This window comes from Candida albicans, chromosome 6 (assembly GCF_000182965.3).
Source record: "Candida albicans SC5314 chromosome 6, complete sequence".
Taxonomy (NCBI): domain Eukaryota; kingdom Fungi; phylum Ascomycota; class Pichiomycetes; order Serinales; family Debaryomycetaceae; genus Candida; species Candida albicans.
The window spans coordinates 715,583-735,457 of record NC_032094.1 but is presented as its reverse complement, the minus strand read 5'-3'; the positions used below and the strand labels follow the sequence as shown (position 1 = coordinate 735,457).

The window sequence follows — 19,875 nt, the reverse complement described above, 5'->3', positions numbered from 1 at the left end:
AATGATAGTTTTCTCGTCCCCTCATTCCGCCTTACCTTGAAAAAAAAAAAACAGAACACTGATGTCATACCTCTTAGCTTTACTATTAACTTAACAGATATCCTCCAATTTCTCTTACTTGGTCTACGCAGCATAAATAAATCACATTTGGAACCGTTTCAGTTATATTATATTGGTGAATACCTGTCATGTGTGCATTGAATTGTTATTTTATTATTATCCTAGCTGTAATTCAATGTGTAGATTAATTTCACTTATCAACAACTCTGCCCCCCTCTCTTTTAAAAATTTAGGTCCGGTATCATTTTCCCCCACTTTTTAGGAAAAAAAAACTACAAAAGAACCACCCTTGATTATTTCACTTTTTTACATGTTTTGACCAATCATTAGATTTTTTGCAAGTTTGAGTGGATGTAAGACTGCATAATATTTAGTACTTTCCTTATTAGGCAAGTTTAGGAACTATCTATTAACAATCTAAATAAATTCTTCTTTTTCTCTTTGGACCAATCTGGTTCTTTCCCTATTTGGAAATTAATACGAATAGTGAAAAATTATTTATTTTTTTTGTCCGAGGTGTTATTGAAATGATTTTGTTAACTCCTATGCTTACATATGATATGATTGCAAAATGAGAATACGTTGAATTGACATATCTAGGTAGATATAATTTCGTGTTTAATAACCCTGTGTTCTATACATAGATATGATTCAAAATTTAGAGATAAAAAAAGAAACATGTCTTGTACATCAAAACATTGCATAAATAAGCGATTGTTGCTTGGTATTAGAGATTAGATTGTTCCTTTTTTTTTTCAGTTGCTCTTTAGCTTTTGTTCATTAGCGGAGTTGCTGTTGTTGGGTCTGTCAATCAATGAAACCAAAAAAAAAAGTGCCAGCAGAAGCAATATAGCAATTGGCCATGTGACTTTGATTTTGGTACACACACACTTCCCCACCCCACAATTTAGTGTAGATTCTTTCAAATGGTCCACCACCAACACTTATATATCTTTCTCTCATCTTATTGTTATTAATTAACTTCTGTTGATTTATATTCGACATTTATACACGAAAACTAATTATATAATTAAGTAGCCATTACTCATTAACTTATCTTCTTCTTGATCTAGGATGAAGAATTCTACGAGGATTAGGAGCTGGAGTTATCACTGGCATATTCATTCCACCGGGAACACCAGGAACACCAGAAGCAGCAGGCGCGCTAGGGGCACCACCAAATGTGAATGAATTGTTATTAGTAGTACCACCAAATATCCCTGGTTGTTGACCTGGTTGTCCAAAAACATTACCAGCAACACCAGGAGCACCAGCACCAACTCCACCACTACTAAAAGGTGTAGAGGTACCACTTCTATTCTGTTGACCAAATACACTAGCTGGATCAGGAGTAGACTCTTTACTACCAGTGAAATTAAACAGTGGTGGTTTATTAACAATTGCACCAAAACCACTAGGAGCAGCAGCAGCAGGAGCTGCAGTAGTGGTAGCTGCTCCACCAAAGTTGAATGCAGGTGTGGTTGGACGGCTTCCAAATACATTTGTTGTTGCAGCACCAGCAGTTGGGCCGCCAAAAACATTAGTTGTAGCTGGCGTAGAAGTAGAACTTTGATTATTCATTCCACCAAATACATTACCGCCTGGTGTTGCAGCAGTCTTATTACCAAATATTCCACCAGTATTACCAAATGCATTATTTGTACCTTGACCAAACGAACTCTTACCACCGAACGCTCCGCCAGAAGTATTGGCTGGTTGTGGAGGTTGTCCAAATCCTGCAAACACAGGTGTAGCTGATGGTTGTGATGCGGCACCAAAGTTGAATATTGATGGTGGCTTATTGCTTGTAGTTTGTGATGGTGGGTTCACTCCTGCTGCAAATTTGAATCCAGAATTGGACAGAGACTTAGCAGCATCAGCATCGGTTGTGGCAGTAGTAGCTGGCGCGTCTGGTTTTTTAGTATTGAAAGAAAATGTGGATGATGTAAGAGGAGGGGCAGTTGTGGATTGTGTAATAGACGGTGAACTCGATGTGTCCTTCTTCTCTTTGTTATCAGTTGTTCCAATACCACCTAAACTGAACGCTGGTTTTGATGTACTGCTACTATTGGCACTTGGGAATGAGAATGGAGTCGAAGGTTTATCTGTTGATGGAGTTGCAAAATTAAATTTCTTAGTGGCTGGTTCTTCGGTTTTTTTATCTTCTGCATCTGTGCTTGCTTTATTAGTAATACCAAACTTGAAGGGAGTTGACGATGTTGTTGTTGCAGTTGTACTTGAAGCAGCATCATTATTTGATTCTCCTTTAGATCCATCATTGCTTTCAGTAGTTTTAGCAGGTGCTCCAAAGGTAAACCCTGTACTAGATGGTTTAGTTGTTGAAGCCAGTTTGTCTTCTTCTTTTGAATCTCCAGCAGCCTTATCATCTTTTTGTCCAAATGTGAATGGCGTTGTAGAGCCGCTTTTGGATTTGTCACCAAATAATGAAGTTGTCTCTGTTGGTTTAGTATCATCTTTAGTGGTGTCAGTTTTTCCTAAGGTGAAAGGTGTACTTGAAGGTGTAGTATCTTTCTTCTCGCCACCACCCAATGAAAATGGCGTAGTTGTAGCGTTGTTAAACCCAAAAGAAAATGACGGCTTAGATGTGGTAGAAGACTCAGTCTTGTCAGAAGCTTTGAAGGCATCACCAAATAGACTTGGTTTAGAATTAGGTGTTGCTTCTTTTTCAGCAGAATCTGGGGTCTTACCAAAACTAAAAGTTGGTTTATTTGAAGAAGCTGGTGCACCAAAAGTAAACTTTGGCTTGTCGAAAATGGTTTCAGATTCAGTTGAAAGTTTGGCAAATAAAGGTTTTGTGGTCGTAGCTGTATCTTTGTCCTCATTAGACTTCGGATTAGTTATATTAAACAATGAAGTTGTGGTTGAGCTCTTTTCCTTGTTACCAAAAAGTGAAGGAGTGGCAGACTTTGAGGTATTAGCAGATCCAAACAGAAAAGAAGGCACTGGTGGTTTGTCATCACTCTCAGAATCAGATAAGTTTCTTTTCTTTTTGGGAGCTTCTTGTGATGGTACGGGTTTAGAACCAAATAAACCAGGTTTGGCACTTTGGTTCAGGTCAGTGCTCTTCACATTCTCTGGAACAGTTTCATTAGCCAATTTAGATTTTGCCAATATTTCTTGGTTTTGTTTCCGATCATTAATAATACTTTCAAAATCATTTTTCTTGATATCAAACTTAAACCCAGAAGATGGACCAGTCGTTGGTTTATTTGGTTTGGAGCTTTCCAAAGTGGTTGGCTCTTTTAGTTTTATTATATCCGATATAGAACTCGAGCTAGTCTTTTCCAAGTATTCTGGATCTAATGTTAATTTGGCATTATTAATGACCCCAAAGGTTTCACGATCACGACCAGTTTTGTTGCCAAAAGTTTTGAAACTTGGTTCCTCATCCTCACGAGGTATTATTTGTGTCATTGATTTGTCTTGTGTTTTTGGTTGAGAATTGAATTTTGGTTTGGTGATGCTACCCAAAGCACCATTCAAAGAAGATGTTGAAGAAACTGGTTTTTCTTCGTTAACATCATACAAAAACTCCTTCATAGCAAATCCTTTTCTTTTTGGTTTTTTAATAGGTCGAGACACTTCAGTTCGGTCGAATGATAATGAAGGTGATCTTTTCTTGAAGTTTAATTTTGTCGACAAATAATTAAGATCATGTGTTTGAGTTGACATTTCCACTTTATTGGTTCCTGGAATTCTTTTACCATTAGTTTCATTGGGATTGATCATATACTTTATCCGCTTCTGTAAGGATTCAGATAATTCAATTGATCGCTTCAACTGTAACAATTGATATCTTTCACGAGGATCTAAATTGATAAACGGAGGACGTATAAGATTTCCATCTTCATCTTGGTACAATGATCCAAACTCCTTTTGCACTACTAGTGCTCCTTCATTATATACAACACTACCCCTATCACTAATTTTGTCATCATCATACTCATCATTGTACTTTGCTGCACCAGTAATAATATCAGAGTTTGGTGCATGTGGCAAGTTAACAAATGGTGAGACATCACGACTCATTGAGGAATCCTCAACATCACTAACTCCGATTGATCTGTTATAATTGTCTTTTGTTGTCACTCGAACTTCTAGATCATTGTTCAATTCCTCTTCACTAGTCTTTAAATCGGTACATATTATCAGGTATGATCGTAATTTATTCTGTGGCAACGATTCTGAGTTATAAACTGATGATCGTGGTATTCCTGATGCTGGAGGGTGCCCTTGTATGGACAAACGTTTTCTTTTGTCAGATGATTCAAAGTTAGTTAATAATGGTCCATCTAAATCTATATCATTATCGATTTGGTCTTGTTTTCTTCCACGTGGAGAGTATGTTGTTGACTGATTGGATTTGTAGGATTCATTTGCCGTTGCAGTAGTTGAAGGTTTAAACTTCAAAGAACCATTGGATAATTTATTTGATGATTCACTTGAGTTTTGATTATAGTTTTGGTTATTAAAAGATGTCTCGGTATTTGGACTTAATGATCTTTTTCTATCTGGCATTGATTGTTTTGGTGCTTCTATTACTTCTTGACTTGTGGCGGATTGATGGAAGATATGAATAGATGAGATTGATGGACTGTGGTGGTGGTGATGATGATCTCCTTTTTTTTTTCTTTTTTTTGTTTCTGCTAACAAAATTGAGCAACAAGATTATTCCAATGAAAAAGTAGTGCAAAATGATCAAATGGTTTTTTTTTCATTTGAGATCTTTTTACACCAAGAAGTAAGATCTAAAATCACCGCTCTTGTTATATAGACAACTCTATCTTTCACCCATCCTCAATTCCTTAGTTTTGAATGATAAAACACGTTGAAATAATTCACCGAGTACGGTATTCAACGGCCTCTACCATTGCTAAAAAAATCCAATTCTCTAAATTGGATGAAAAATGGAAAGCAAAATGGAAATCACAATCACCAACTGGTTCCCTACATCCAACAAAACATCTAATACCAGAAACAAATGAAAAATTTTACTCGTTAGCAATGTTCCCATACCCTTCTGGTGTACTTCATATTGGTCATCTTCGAGTATATACCATCAGCGATGTAGTGGCACGATATAAACGATCCAAAGGTTTTAATGTTATTCATCCTATGGGATGGGATGCCTTTGGATTACCTGCAGAAAATGCTGCTGTAGAAAGAAATATCAATCCTTCAGAATGGACTGAGACAAATATTGCTAAAATGAAAAATCAAATGGAGACTTTTTTAGCCGATTTCGATTGGCAACGTGAAGTGAATACCAGTTCACCAGAATATTATAAATGGACTCAAAAGATATTCTTAATGTTGTTTGAACGAGGATTGGCATATAGGAAAGCAGCAGAAATAAACTGGGATCCTGTTGATAACACCGTCCTTGCTAATGAACAAGTAGATGCTGAAGGAAGATCATGGAGAAGTGGAGCCATTGTTGAAAAACGGAATTTAGAACAATGGTTTATTGGAATCACTAAATACGCTAAAGAATTGAATCGTGATTTGAAGAACTTACCTGATTGGCCCGAAAAAGTTAAAACTATGCAAAAGAATTGGATTGGCGAATCTAATGGGGTTGAGATTAATATTCCAGTGAACTTCCCTGGGTTAGAACATGTAACGGTATTCACTTCTCGTCCAGATACATTATTTAGTATGCAATTTGTAGCATTGGCATTGAATCATCCCATCGTGGAAGCAGCAGCAAGGGAAGATCAAGAATTAGCAGCATTTATTGAATCTGCCAAATCAATCGATGATCCAACATCGAAAGCAGGTTACATGTTGAAAAATATAAAGGCATCTATTCCAATCGATGTTGATAACAATATTAAGAAATCATTTGATATACCAGTTTTTACTGCACCATATGTGTTAGGGAACTATGGACATGGGGCAGTTATGGGATGTCCCGGACATGATGAAAGAGATTTTGATTTTTGGAAATTGAATGGTCCAAGGGGTGTACCGGCAATTCAAATCATTACTCCCAAAAAACAAAATGCAAAAGACGATTATCCATATACTTTGAAAAAGGGCACATTAGAGGACTCATCAGTATTAACTCATGGATTGAATGATATTGGAGAATATAAGGGTAAAACAATTGAAAAAGCGACCCAAATGATTACTGACTGTTTAAAGTCCCATTCATTAGGTGATTATACTACACAATTTAAAATCAGAGATTGGCTTATCAGTAGACAAAGATACTGGGGTGCCCCGATTCCAATTGTTCATTGTCACGATTGTGGACCCGTGGCAGTCCCAGATAAAGATTTACCCGTAATGTTGCCAGGTGTCAAGGGTAAAAATTTTGGCAAGGGGAACCCATTAGGGAATATTGAAGAATTTGTCAACTGTAAATGTCCATCTTGTGGCAAAGATGCTAGAAGAGAAACTGATACAATGGATACATTTATGGATTCCTCGTGGTACTTTTTCCGATACTTGGATTCAAAGAATGAAAATTTACCTATTGGACCTGAAGCCAGTAAACAAATGCCAGTAGACTTATATGTGGGAGGCGTTGAACATGCAATTTTGCATTTATTGTATTCTAGATTTATTGCTAAATTCCTTAGTGATTGTGGATTGTGGGATGGTGAGCCTCATCACAAGGAACCTTTCAAGAAGTTAGTCACTCAAGGAATGGTTCATGGTAAAACATTTAGTGATCCTATAACTGGGAAATTCTTAATACCTGACGAACTTGATTTTACTGATCCTGCCAATCCACTTATCAAAACCACTGGTAAGACACCTGTAGTTACTTTTGAAAAAATGTCAAAATCTAAGCATAATGGCGCTGATCCTGGTGAATTTATTGAAAGGTATGGTGCTGATGTCATCAGAGCCCATTTGTTATTCCTGGCTCCAGTTTCCGACACCCTCAATTGGCAAGAAGAACAGATTTCCGGTACAGATAGATGGTTGAGACGTGTGATTCAATTGGGTGATTCCATAACTGAAATTCCAAAAGATCAATTCAAGACTGAAGCTTCAGGTTCACTGCAGACTTTCCAAAATGTTACCTTAAACAAAGTACACTATGATTCTATTGAATTCAACAGTCAAGAACTCGAACTTTATAATACTATACAAGGCTACGTTCAATCTATTGCTTCCTCTATTGAAGTTAAGTTTTCACTCAATACCATTGTGTCAGATTTGATGAAGATGACAAATACTATAAGTGAAGCCATTAAAACTACCAACACTTACAATCAAGATTTGATTTTCGATAGCTATCAAAAATTATTGATTTGTATGTCTCCAGTTACACCTGCAACTGCTGAAGAATGTTGGGAAAGATTTGCCCTTAACCAAGGAAAACCAGCACCAAAATCCATATTCTATGAAAAATTTCCAACTGATGTTCCTATTGAATCCAATTTGACCATGTATAATATATTTATAAATGGTAAACATAGAGGAACAATGGAAGCACCTAAATCATTTGCCAAAGAATCTGAAACTGAAATCGTGAAACAAATCTCAGGTGCTGAAAAGTTCAATGATCTCATAACTGGTCCTGTTAAAAAAGTGATTGCAAAACCTAGTATGATAAGTATAGTCTTTAAATAGAGATTGGGAGTACCCACCTACTTGTATATAATTCGTAACTCCACATCAATTAAATTTTTGTATATATACACAAATCTATATTCTATTTACAAGTATGTTTGTAGTATTAGTATCCACGTTTCATAACGTAGGTTTTGAAATCCTGTCGTTTTATTTTTCCATGATGTTTGACTTGAGTCACTTGCGCCACTTTTCTTACAGCTTCTGCCAATTCCAAACTACCAAGTTTCATAGCAGCATTATTGAGAACACCTAATTCACGCCAACTCCATGGGAAACGATCCACTGACAGTAATACAACTGCATAAGCATCCTCTAATAAATTCATATTTGTCCAACATTCCACTAAATATCCAGCAAATTGGAAATCATCTTGATTTTGCTGCTTTGGTGATAATAATTTAAAACTATTAGATTTTCTAAATTGTCCTCTTTCATGAAGTATTTCCTGTGCAAATCCATAATTCTTAAATTTACCTGCTGCTTTAATGGCAAGATTATAAAGATATGAATCACGCGGTGCCTTAAATTGATTATCGTTGATATTTTGTTGAAGTTGGTTAAGAATTGGCGATCTGATTAAACTGTTGTTGTCAGTCTCACTCAGCGCATTTTGTTCCTCGGTAGTGGTTGCTTTTTCGGTTGGTTCATCTTGCCGGGGTTCTATAATTTCTATTTCTCTTACTTTTGGTATTCCATCAGTATTCAAATATGAGGCACTGTCGAATCGGTCTTTAAATTCAGTAAAATCGCCAAGTTCAAGAGCAATAGATACATATGAGGCAACCAATGTTTGTTGTCTTAAAAAGGATGGATTGTTCATAACTGTATGTGCCCAAATAGCACTTGATTCAGCCAAAACAAATTTCGAGTCTGGGATATGTGAAGATGGCAAGAAGGGGAATCCATGTACAGGTTTACTAAAATCAACATCTTGTAAAATATTCTGTCTAAACAACTGACCCTTATGATTTAATAAGATCAAATGTTTTTCCTTTCTCTTATGTGGTGGGACATATTTGGAATAGGACAAAATCAAATATCTAAATGCTCGGATAGTAACTGAATTTGTTTGAAGCATTTTATAAAAAAGTACTCTTGTTAATTCGACATCTCCATCTCTTGCAGCAATATAAAGCATATGTTCATATGTTTGCAAATTTGGAACCCATCCATGATCATAAACTTGAAACAAAAAGTTCCATGCTTGAGTTTTAAACTGTTTCAGTCTTGAACATCCCTTAGCTAATGTAGAGAGCAAATTCTGATTCACATTCATACCCTTATCTTTGAGTTCGTAATACAAGTCCAATGCTCTTTCAATCTCTCGATGCATAACACAGGAAACTATAACATCGGTATACACTTTTTCGTCTGGTTGGGTTTTCTGAGATAAGAATTTCATCGAATCAAACGTATCCAATGCCCTTTGGTGATCTTTTTGATAAAAAATGTAACCCCTAACTATGGATGTATAAATCATTTTCAGAATTTCAATGTTTTTCTTTTTCATCTGTGCCAAAATTCCATCAATCTTCTCCATATGGTTGTTTTTCACGTATGCAAGTATCATTGTTTCATAATGGTCAATTTTCAAATCTGTTTGTTTTGATATTTCTTGGAAATATTTGTTAATCAATTGCATTTGAGAATCGGAGATTTTATCCCCTAAAGTTAATGAACGGACAAACATATAATATATTGGATGAGGTATACTCATTTCTGCTTTATTGTACATGTTCTCAATCATAGGAATCAAGTTTTTCAAGTTTTTAGGTGGGATTTTCAGGAAAAATTTAGAAACACTTCGTTTAGATAACCCAGATAAACCTCCAGCTTGATCTAGTTGTGATAATAATAATTTCCAATTATTTTCCACCTGTTTCTCGGGTAACTTGTTATTACTGGTTTTCGCTGGCACTAAAAGTTCTGATAATAACCCTAAACGTTCTTTGATTTCATCGGGGATATCTAAGCCAGGTGGTGGAGGTGGTGGTGGCACTGCATTTGCCGACAATTTTTTAGTACCTGAAATTTCTCCGAAAATATCATCAGTGGCTTCTTCTATATCTATGGGAGGTAATTGGGATGTATCTGGTTTTTCAGCCGATGTTAATGAATCATTTTCCTGTTCTGGTTTTAGATGTTGTGCGATGACTTTTGTAAAACTCCGAAGATCTTTTAATTCTTTCTTGACCTCGGCAGGTAATCTTGCTATAGAACCGGTATTTGGTGTCTGATTCTGATCAGTCATTCTATATGGCTCGATATCTCCATCTTTCCTATTCGATGATCTGGGTTTCGATGGAGGTATTCTTCTCTTTCGTTTATTGGTAAGACTGTTGCTCGGCACAAATAAGCACCGTTTAAACACTAAACTTTGTACGTTGTTCCATCTTATTAGTCGTATCATATTCCCACAGAATTCGGTGTTGTCTATTGAAAGGTATCTTAGAATAGTTGTGTAACATATAATAATGAAAACGTTAAAAAAAAAAATTTTTAGGTATAGTGTGATGTGATTATGTAATCAACGCTGTATTTGGTTTTTGTAATCAGGGACACACACACACCAAAGAAGTTAGACAACAAGAGACCAACAAGAAAAATTTGTTTCAACTGTTTCATTCCAATTAATATTAGACAAAACTTACCCCTTATTCAACTTCAACTATTCTTAATAGAATAACAGCTTCCTTGTTTAATATCTTTCGTTAATCTTATTCAATCATTGATCCTTATATGGATTATTAAAATATTTTCAAGATTTTCTTTCTTTTTTCTTTTATATTACATGTCAAACTAATTCTTTAATGTCCCATTCAAATAATAATATTAATTTAAAGGTGCCTGGTAATAGTTTATCAGGTTCCAATTCCAATCATGGCTCATCCTCTTCAGACCGTCATAATAATAGGCACAGATCAGTATCTGCTGCAAGTTTAAATCCAACCACAGGAACTTTAATAACTGGTGAATTAAATGAAACCGATCCGTCAACTAATATCACTCCAGATATAGGTGGTACTTCTGGTGTTGGTGGTGATATACCACCAGATATGGCAATATTGTTACAAAAATTAGATGAAGATTTCTTAGTGAACAAAGTGATTGATCAATGGACTTTTATCAATAGAAGAGAAGAAATTATGCAATCAATAAATCGGTTACATCAAAAGCAAAATGATGATTTGCTCAATTTGGATCCCTTAAAATTACAGATGCCTTTAAATCCAAGGATGTCAACTGGAGATTTCCTGAAAATTAGTCCCGACAATTTGATCGACATATTAACCTATAGAGCGAATACATACAAATCAGAATTAGCATTTATAGTGCTTGATGCAAAAGGCAAAGAAGTTAGTTCGATCAGTTGGGAGAAATTATATTTGAAAGCTGTCAAAGTTGCCTATGAAATTCAACATAAATTGACTATGAAGAATAGTGACAGTGTTGTCTTGTTGTATAAAGATGGAGAAGTCACTGAATTTGTGGTAGCCCTTTTTGGTTGTTTTATGGCTGGGGTAACAGCTATTCCAATCCATCAAGATATTTCTTTAACGGAAGTTTTGAATATCATCAATTTAACATCAACAAAATTATTACTTTATTCGGAAACCGTGGCGAAAGAATTGGATAGATTAAGTGTTCAGAATCTGAGAATCAATTGGCCATCGAAACTATTAAGATGGAGAACAACGGATTTAGGATCCGCTAGAAAATCCGAAGTGTCGCACTGGAATGCCAAACAACAAAAGTTAAAGAAGGACAACAAAACCTCAAGTGAACAGAATACCAATTTAGCCTATGTCGAGTTCTCACGATCTCCCGTGGGTGAGTTGAGAGGAATTGCCTTAAGTCATCGAACTATTTTTCATCAGATGCATTGTCTTGATTTGGCTCTTCTGTCATTACCAAACTCTGGTGGTGGTCTTCAGAGAAGTTATAAACAATATCGTGCAGATAAAAAAGTGGTGTTGGCTACTTTGGATATTCGGTTTTCCATTGGTATAATATTGGGGGTTTTATTCACAGTATATTCTGGTAATGTACATATATGGGCACCTCAAAAAGTTATGGAAATACAAGGGTTATATGCAAATTTGATTTCTAAATGGAGAGCTTCTTTATTATTGGCCGATTACTTTGGGTTGAAAAGAGTCACTTATGACTACCAACAATCACCCAGTGCCACAAGATATTTTTCCAAAACCCAACGAGTGGATTTATCGTCAGTGAAATGGGCGTTGGTGAATGCCCTTACAATAGATGGAGAATTTATGGAAATTTTAGCAGAAAGATATTTGCGTCCCTTGGGGTGTCAACATCCGGAAAATGCTATTATCCCCATGTTAACCTTGAGTGAGTATGGGGGTATGGTCATCTCTCTTCGAGATTGGATTGGTGGTAAAGAGAAATTGGGTATGAGCATGAAAGATGATGACTCGAATGATTTATCTTCAGTTTTAATTGATAAGGAAGCTTTATCAAGAAACATTGTCAAGATTGTTGAGATCAATCCTTCTGCTAATGACGATATTGGTCATGATCTTTTACGTGTTGACGCTTTTGGGTATCCTTTACCGGATGCAACGTTAGCAGTGGTAAACCCAGAACTGTCAGTACTTGCCAATAAAGACGAATTAGGAGAAATCTGGATTGATAGTCCATGTCTTTCCGGTGGATTTTATGGTTTACGTAAGGAATCGAAGCTGATTTTCCATGCCAAATGTCGTGGATCAAATGGACAATTGGATATGGATTTTTTGAGAACAGGCTTATTGGGGTTCACTTTTAATGGGAAAGTTTATGTTCTCGGATTGTATGAAGATAGAATCAGACAAAGAGTGAGTTGGATTGATCAAGCATTGTATCAAAAACTACATCGTGATCTTGTTATAGGTAATGGCTCCAGGTATCATTATTCTTCTCATTTGCTTGCAACATTGGCATCAGAAGTTAAACAAATTTATGATTGTACGATTTTCGATATTTTCATTGGTAATGAATATTTACCAGTAGCTATTGTTGAAGCTGAAGTTATTCGGAAACAAGTTGCCGACGAAACTGCTGGTGCTGAAGGAGGTAATGCCAAGGCGAGTGAATCTGTCCATGTTAGTGGAGTACCACTTAATGAACCCGTCTTGAATGCTATTGCTCAAAAATGTTTTGATACATTATACAAAAGACATTTTTTGAGATTATATTGTGTTGTGGTTGTCGATTGTGATACCTTGCCGAAATTACTAAGAAGTGGTGGTAGAGAAATCGCCAATATGTTGTGCAAAAAGAAATTTCTTGAAGGTTCATTGAAAGCTGATTTTGTAAAGTTTTTCATTAGAAAATCCATTAGTATGATCCCGCATGGTGAAGATGTAATTGGTGGGATTTGGTCTCCGTATGTTTCCGAATTAAGATCTAAAGCACTTGCCAATTTCCCAGATCAATATTCTACAATTGATTATCGTGAAAAATCAATTAATGATAAAACTGGCGCTCCCTTGACTGATTTCAAAACCATTGTTGATATTTTGAAATTTAGAGTAGCTAAATCTGGTGATTCCATTGCATTTCAAAATGTTGACAACAATTCGAAAAGTAAACCATTAACTTGGAAGAAATTAGAGAATCGTGCTTATGCTGTATGTCAATATTTAATTGAAAAAGCCAATATTAAGGCAGGACAATATGTTATATTAATGTATTCATTATCAGAAGAATTTGTCATTGCGGTATATGCATGTTTAATGTGTGGAATCATTGCTGTTCCGATGTTACCCTTTGATTCCAATAGAATTGGTGAAGATTTCCCAGCATTTGTTGGTGTCATTAGAGATTTTGATATATCAGAAATCTTAGTTAATGATGAAGTCGAGAAATTTTTGAAAAATGGGCCTATAGCTGATTCATTAAAAAAAATTACTCATAAACGAGTGAAATCTTTGAAAATTAAAAATACCGTTAAATTAACTAAAGTTTCTAATATGGCGTCATTAAATTCAAAGATTGCTAGTTATCAAGCAGAAGTGAATTTCCGTGATGAAAACACTACCGCTTTAGTATGGTTAAATTTCACTTCTGATCATTATAGAGTGGGGGCAACTTTGAGTAATAAAAACATTATTGGGGTGTGTAAAGTATTCAAAGAAACTTGTAATTTAAGTTCTCAATCAGCAATTATAGGTTGTGTTAGACATACTTCTGGGATTGGGTTTTTACAAGCTTGTTTATTGGGTGTGTTTTTGGGTACAACCACTTATTTAAGTTCACCAGTCAATTACGCTGAAAATCCATTATCATTCTTTTTATTACTTGCTAGACACAAAGTGAAGGATGTATTTGTTACTGAACAAATGCTTAAATATGCTGCCATTAAATTCACCCCCAAGGGGTTCAATTTATCGAATTTGAAAAATATGATGATTAGTACTGAAAATAGAGTTGAAATTGATTTATTAAGAAAAATTGCTAAAGTGTTCCTGTCCACCAAACTTAGTGCAGCGTCAATGTCAACGGTTTATAATCATTATTTCAACCCAATGATTTCTTCAAGGTCGTATATGACGGTGGCACCGGTTGATCTTTATTTAGATCCTATTGCTCTTCGACAAGGTTATGTATCAGTGGTGAATCAAGCTGAAGTTCCTAATGCATTACATATTCAGGATTCTGGTATGGTACCTGTTTGTACCGAAATTGCCATTGTTAATCCAGAAACAAGGAAAATATGTAAAGAAGGAGAATTTGGAGAAATTTGGGTATGTTCTGAAGCCAACCTTACTGCTTTTACTAACGGACCAAAGGGACCCGTGGATCATTTTGCTCAAACTCAGTTTAGAGGTGTTATTGCTGATGGTAATCCTGATGTTACATATTTAAGAACTGGTGATTTAGGATTTTTGTATAATGTTTCAATCACCAAGAATAAAAGTAGCAACAGCAATGGTGGTGCCAGTGGCGGTGGCGGTGGCGGTGGCGAGGCTGATGGAGAAATTACAACATTCCAACCACTTTTTGTTTTGGGAAAAATTGCTGATACATTTGAAGTTATGGGATTACATCATTTTCCTATTGATATTGAAAACACTATTGAATCATGTCATTCAGATATTTATCGAAATGGATCCTGTATATTTAAATGTGGTGATTATACTATTGTTGTTTGTGAATCCAAACGGACAAAATATTTTGCTTCATTGGTACCTTTAATCATTAATACCATTTTAAGTAAACATCATTTAGTGATTGATATTGTTGCCTTTATTAAAAAGGGTGAATTCCCTATATCAAGATTAGGTACTAAACAACGAGCAAGAATTGTTGATGCTTGGGTTCAAGGAGTTATTCCAATTAGTGCATCATATGGAGTTAATTATGGGGAAAATAGTATGATTAAATTAGTGGAAGAAATTGATATTGTTACTAGAGATGATCCAATTACTGGATTAAAGAATCCAGCATTATCTTATTATGATGATAATGATGATCAAGGTGATGTTTTCAGTGATAATAGAGAAACATTAAAACTTAATGATGATTATAATTATGCATCAATTGGTCAAAAAGCTGAATTTTCTTTAGGAAATTATAGTAATAGTATTGTTTCTGAAGATTGAAAAAAAAAAAAAAAACGGAAAACCACACCTCACATTATATTATTATTAAATAATGATTTATTTATTTTTAAATTAACTACTACTACTATATTATTATTAAATAATGATTTATTTATTTTTAAATTAACTACTACTACTACTATTTGTAGATTCATTGTTTTTATCAAGACTTCTTTTATCAGCTAAACTTTTCAAAGAATTAAATAATAAATCAGCAATACCATTAAATTTTTTAATTTCCAAATTTTGAAGTATTGACAATTTCAATTCATCAAATGATAATGATAACCAAATTTTATCACTATCATTTCTTAATCGTATTAAACTTTCTCTTGATATAGGACCTTCATGTCTAGTATTAATACCATTATGATTATCTTCAATATCCCAAATGATTTTTGTCACGATATATGAAAAAGCTGGATTATAAAAAAATTCTCCAATAGTTGAAGGTGAAGAAGATAAATAATAAGAACAATCAAAAGTATGTAATGAATTTAATTTATTTTCAAAATCAGGATGTAAAAAAAATCCTTTATTTGAACTAATATTAGTTAAATTTGTATCTTGTTTTAAAAATCGTTCTTTCCATAAGAAATTAATTGTATCCATAATATAAGAATTTTGTAAATCTCGATAATGAGTTGAATTTGTATAATCATGAGATTTACAATTTGATATATGTTGAGTAATATTAGATACCACTAGGGGGTCACAACTTAATAAACATGAATATGTTAACGATCTTGGGATTATTATTGTTTTAAGTTCCAATTGATTGAATAATGAAGATGGTAAATTTATAAAGAATTCAACCACTTGATTGGTCAATTGTTCTTGTATATGTTTACAATATTTAATAAATTTATATAATTCAGGAAGCAATAGGTTTATTCTTGATATTATTATATCATCTTGGTTTTCAAATATCCATAAATTTAATAAATATAGTATATTCTTGACATAGTCATGACATGATTCGTAATTGAAATTACTATTAGTTTCGTATGATCCATTATTGGTGTCATAATAGATTTGTTTTAAAATTGAGGCGTTGTGATGAATCATTGTTACTAATCTCATAGGGTCAACATTATGTAGATATTTTATCAATTTAGAACGATAATCAAATTGTTGACAAAATTTCCCAACCAGTAATGAATTATTATTATTATTATCAAGTATGAAATTTTCTATCAGGGGTAAAATAATTGTTCCATCACTAATTTTATATAAATGGGAGACTTGTTGTAAAAAACTTTGTAATTCTTTTTCCAGATTGGTGAAAGTTGTTAAAATGGCACCTATATATTTATCAACTTTATTAATAAATCGATTATTCCCCGTTTGAAATAATATCGTAAGTAATTGTGCTTCCTTTTCGTTATCAAATGCAGTTCGTACCAATTTGTAAGGATTGATTTTATTTATTTGGTCTAATACTTCAATATTATGAGTTAACGTATCAGGTTTGCTAGTAATAGTAGTTTTCTGTCTCTTGTTGCTTTTGGTGGTGGTGGTGGTGGTAATAGTAATAGTAGTTGCGGTTAGCTCATCACTATCTTTCCATCGGTATACTTGATTTAAATTACAATTTAATTTATTCAATAATGGGAAATTTTCTGGTGAATATATCATATAATCTAAATCAGGATTAATCACTCTAAAGTATGCTAATAATTCCTCTAAATAAATATCTAACGGGAATTTATTATATAAATTGACCACTGTTTGTATATGATTTGATTTAAGGATATTGATAGTATGATAAATTTCCTGATTATAAAACGTGATTATCTGATTACTTTTCAGTACCAGTGAATTTAATACTAAAATTATTAATTGAGATATTGGACCTCTTGAAAATTCATAATCTAAGGATTTCACAAGTAATGTTAAAACAATACTACCTGATTTACAAAATGTGTTCTCTAAAAATTGAAAATTATCAATCATCCATTGAAGTAGTTTTAATTGTAATGAGATAGATAATTGTTTTGATTTGAATTTCCGATTACCTTTAAAATAAACTCGACTAACACCAATTATACTTATTATTTTGAAAAATACATCAATTGATAAATCATGATTAGGTATTAAACATTCATCAAGTAATTTATTTTTATCAGTTATCTTTAAAGTGTCGTTGAAAATTTTATCAAGAATAATCATAATTAATGGTTCGGATATTCCATTTTTGGTTAAATTTGCAAGTTGATTCAATGTTGTTTCATTATCAGCACTATCATCATCTGTTTTGTTTTTGTTTTTGTTTTGGTTCAATCTACCTAATAAATTTATTATTTCTTCATTAGATGACATATTTGAATTGATAATGAATTGGGAGGGGGAGGGGGGGGGAAGGTTTGTTTATATTTGGTAGTGTTGTTTATATTTTGTTTGTGTGTTTTGTTGCACACACGCACACACACACGCACACACACTAAATAAAAAATTTGACATCACCAAATTCAACGAGAAAAACTTTCCAATGGTATTCTCTTTTTTTTGCAATTTTCATTTTCTTGTATATCCACCCATTCATTTAACAATTACATTAAACACATTTGGAAATTATGGCATCTAAATATCAATTACTGGATGATTTTTATTTAAAATTATCAAACAAATATGATTCTGCTATTAAAGGTGAGCATATTTTATTCAATGGTGATTCAGCAATCAATGAAATTGAAAAAATTGCCATCACTGATGAAAATGATAACCAATCTAATACTACTGCCACTACCACTACCACTACCACTACAATTGATGTTCAATTGACATTATTAAAATCATTAATGCATCGTCCTGAAATTGGCACTAAACCCAAAATTGAATCAAGTCAAAATCTGAATCCATTTCTTAAACCAGAACCAGAATTAACTATTGTTGATAATTATAATGATGATGAATTTAAAATTGTTTTTAATAAATTCCCTGTAGTTCCTCGACATTTCATGTTAATTACTAAAGAATTTAAATCACAAAATACTCCATTATCACCATCGGAATTAATGGCTACTTATAAAATTTTACAAGCATTGAAAAATCAAAATCAAAATCAAAATCAAAATCAAAACCTGGATCAAAACACCGAAAATTGGTTTGCATTTTATAATTGTGGACCAGAAAGTGGAGCATCTCAACCTCATAAACACATTCAATTCATGACATTACCATCACGTGAACAATTCAAACCATATGCTGAAACTCTTTTCCAAAACAAAGAGGACGATGAACAACAACAAGAACCACAAAAGATTGAACCAAAACAAAATAAAGATTTACCATTTGCTCATTTTTTCATCCCTATAGTTGCTGATGATGTGGTTGATGAAGAGGAATTGCCTAATTTATTTAGTTCAATTTTACAAAAAACATTAACTGAATTAAGAGAAACTGAACAAACCCATATATCATATAATTTTATTATGACATTGAATTATATGTTAATGATTCCTAGATCTAAAGGGAAATATGGTGGTGATGAAAATAAAGATGAAAATGAAGATAAAGATAAATTAGGGATTAATTCATGTGGATTCCAAGGATTGATTTTATGTAAAAATCAAGAATTATTTGATTTAGTTAAATCAGTTGGGCCATTACAAATATTAAAAGATGTTGGTTTACCTAATAGTAGTCATAAAACTACTACTGAATATGATTATTAAGAAAAGAAAGTAGTTTTTTAGAGTAGAGTAGAGTAGAATTAAAAAACTAGACCAATGCGCATAGAGTATACAGTATACTTCCTAAATAGGAAGTCTACACTCTGTAGCCAATAGAAATAAACAGAAAAAATAATTGTCACACACCAAAAAGTTTTTTTTTTTACTTCCTTTTCTCTCACAATACAAATTTTCAATTAATCAACACATCCTTTGAAGAAGTCTCTTTAGCAAACAACAAACAACAAACATATCAAGTATGGTTCAATCTATGACATCTGTCGTTAAGGCAGCTAATTTCATTTTAGCAAGACCAACATTATCAAAAATCATTACACCACTTGCTCAAAAATTCACTGCTTATGCAGGGTATAGAGAAATGGGATTAAAATTCAATGATTTACTTCTTGAAGAAACCCCAATTATGCAAACTGCTATTAAAAGATTACCTTCAGAATTAAATTATTCAAGAAATTTTAGAATTCTTACTGCTCATCAATTAGCTTTATCTCATCAATTATTACCAGCTGAAAAAGCTGTTAAACCTGAAGAAGATGATAATTATTTGATTCCTTATATTTTAGAAGCTGAAAAGGAAGCTTTTGAAAAAGCTGAATTAGATAATATTGAAGTTAAAGCGTAAGTAAGTAAGAGGAGGAGGAGGAGGAAGAAGATGAGAAGGTCAAACATTGAAATAGGAAACAAGAAAGCAGGAGACAAGTTTAAAGAATGAATAATAAATATTCTTATGAAAGTTATATTTATTTTTGTTAGTTTTCTTTTAAATATATTCGTAATGTCAATATAAAACAATTTACAAAAAGAGATTGTCAAAAAGAAGAAACACATATTATAATCTAAGTCTATTAAATATCTCTATAAAAAAATAATGTTATACTTGAACAAAAGCACTA

The 19,875-nt window shown here is 33.4% G+C and overlaps 7 protein-coding genes across 7 annotated transcripts; 4 read left to right on the top strand and 3 right to left on the bottom strand. All coding sequences in view use genetic code 12, as the record gives it.

Moving 5' to 3' along the window:
- Positions 1-1,113: 1,113 nt before the first annotated feature.
- CAALFM_C603460WA (FG-nucleoporin) lies at positions 1,114-4,599 on the bottom strand (the record flags this gene model as incomplete). Its single annotated transcript, XM_712956.2, has 1 exon — positions 1,114-4,599. One exon carries the CDS (start codon positions 4,597-4,599, stop codon positions 1,114-1,116), a length of 3,486 nt encoding a protein of 1,161 aa, XP_718049.2.
- A 486-nt stretch (positions 4,600-5,085) lies between these two features.
- NAM2 (leucine--tRNA ligase) lies at positions 5,086-7,671 on the top strand (the record flags this gene model as incomplete). The annotated part of the gene is made up of 1 exon (XM_712954.2): positions 5,086-7,671. One exon carries the CDS (start codon positions 5,086-5,088, stop codon positions 7,669-7,671), a length of 2,586 nt encoding a protein of 861 aa, XP_718047.2.
- Positions 7,672-7,777: 106 nt separating this feature from the next.
- CAALFM_C603440WA (uncharacterized protein) lies at positions 7,778-10,084 on the bottom strand (the record flags this gene model as incomplete). Its single annotated transcript, XM_712953.1, has 1 exon — positions 7,778-10,084. The coding sequence occupies one exon, from the start codon at positions 10,082-10,084 to the stop codon at positions 7,778-7,780; it is 2,307 nt and encodes a 768-aa protein (XP_718046.1).
- Positions 10,085-10,484: 400 nt separating this feature from the next.
- Positions 10,485-15,287, top strand: CAALFM_C603430CA (uncharacterized protein; the record flags this gene model as incomplete). The annotated part of the gene is made up of 1 exon (XM_712952.2): positions 10,485-15,287. One exon carries the CDS (start codon positions 10,485-10,487, stop codon positions 15,285-15,287), a length of 4,803 nt encoding a protein of 1,600 aa, XP_718045.1.
- A 123-nt stretch (positions 15,288-15,410) lies between these two features.
- Positions 15,411-17,609, bottom strand: CAALFM_C603420WA (uncharacterized protein; the record flags this gene model as incomplete). The annotated part of the gene is made up of 1 exon (XM_714098.2): positions 15,411-17,609. One exon carries the CDS (start codon positions 17,607-17,609, stop codon positions 15,411-15,413), a length of 2,199 nt encoding a protein of 732 aa, XP_719191.2.
- Positions 17,610-17,863: 254 nt separating this feature from the next.
- Positions 17,864-18,964, top strand: APA2 (bifunctional AP-4-A phosphorylase/ADP sulfurylase; the record flags this gene model as incomplete). The annotated part of the gene is made up of 1 exon (XM_714097.1): positions 17,864-18,964. The coding sequence occupies one exon, from the start codon at positions 17,864-17,866 to the stop codon at positions 18,962-18,964; it is 1,101 nt and encodes a 366-aa protein (XP_719190.1).
- Positions 18,965-19,220: 256 nt separating this feature from the next.
- On the top strand, positions 19,221-19,604 carry QCR7 (ubiquinol--cytochrome-c reductase subunit 7; the record flags this gene model as incomplete). Its single annotated transcript, XM_714096.1, has 1 exon — positions 19,221-19,604. One exon carries the CDS (start codon positions 19,221-19,223, stop codon positions 19,602-19,604), a length of 384 nt encoding a protein of 127 aa, XP_719189.1.
- Between the last annotated feature and the right edge of the window lie 271 nt (positions 19,605-19,875).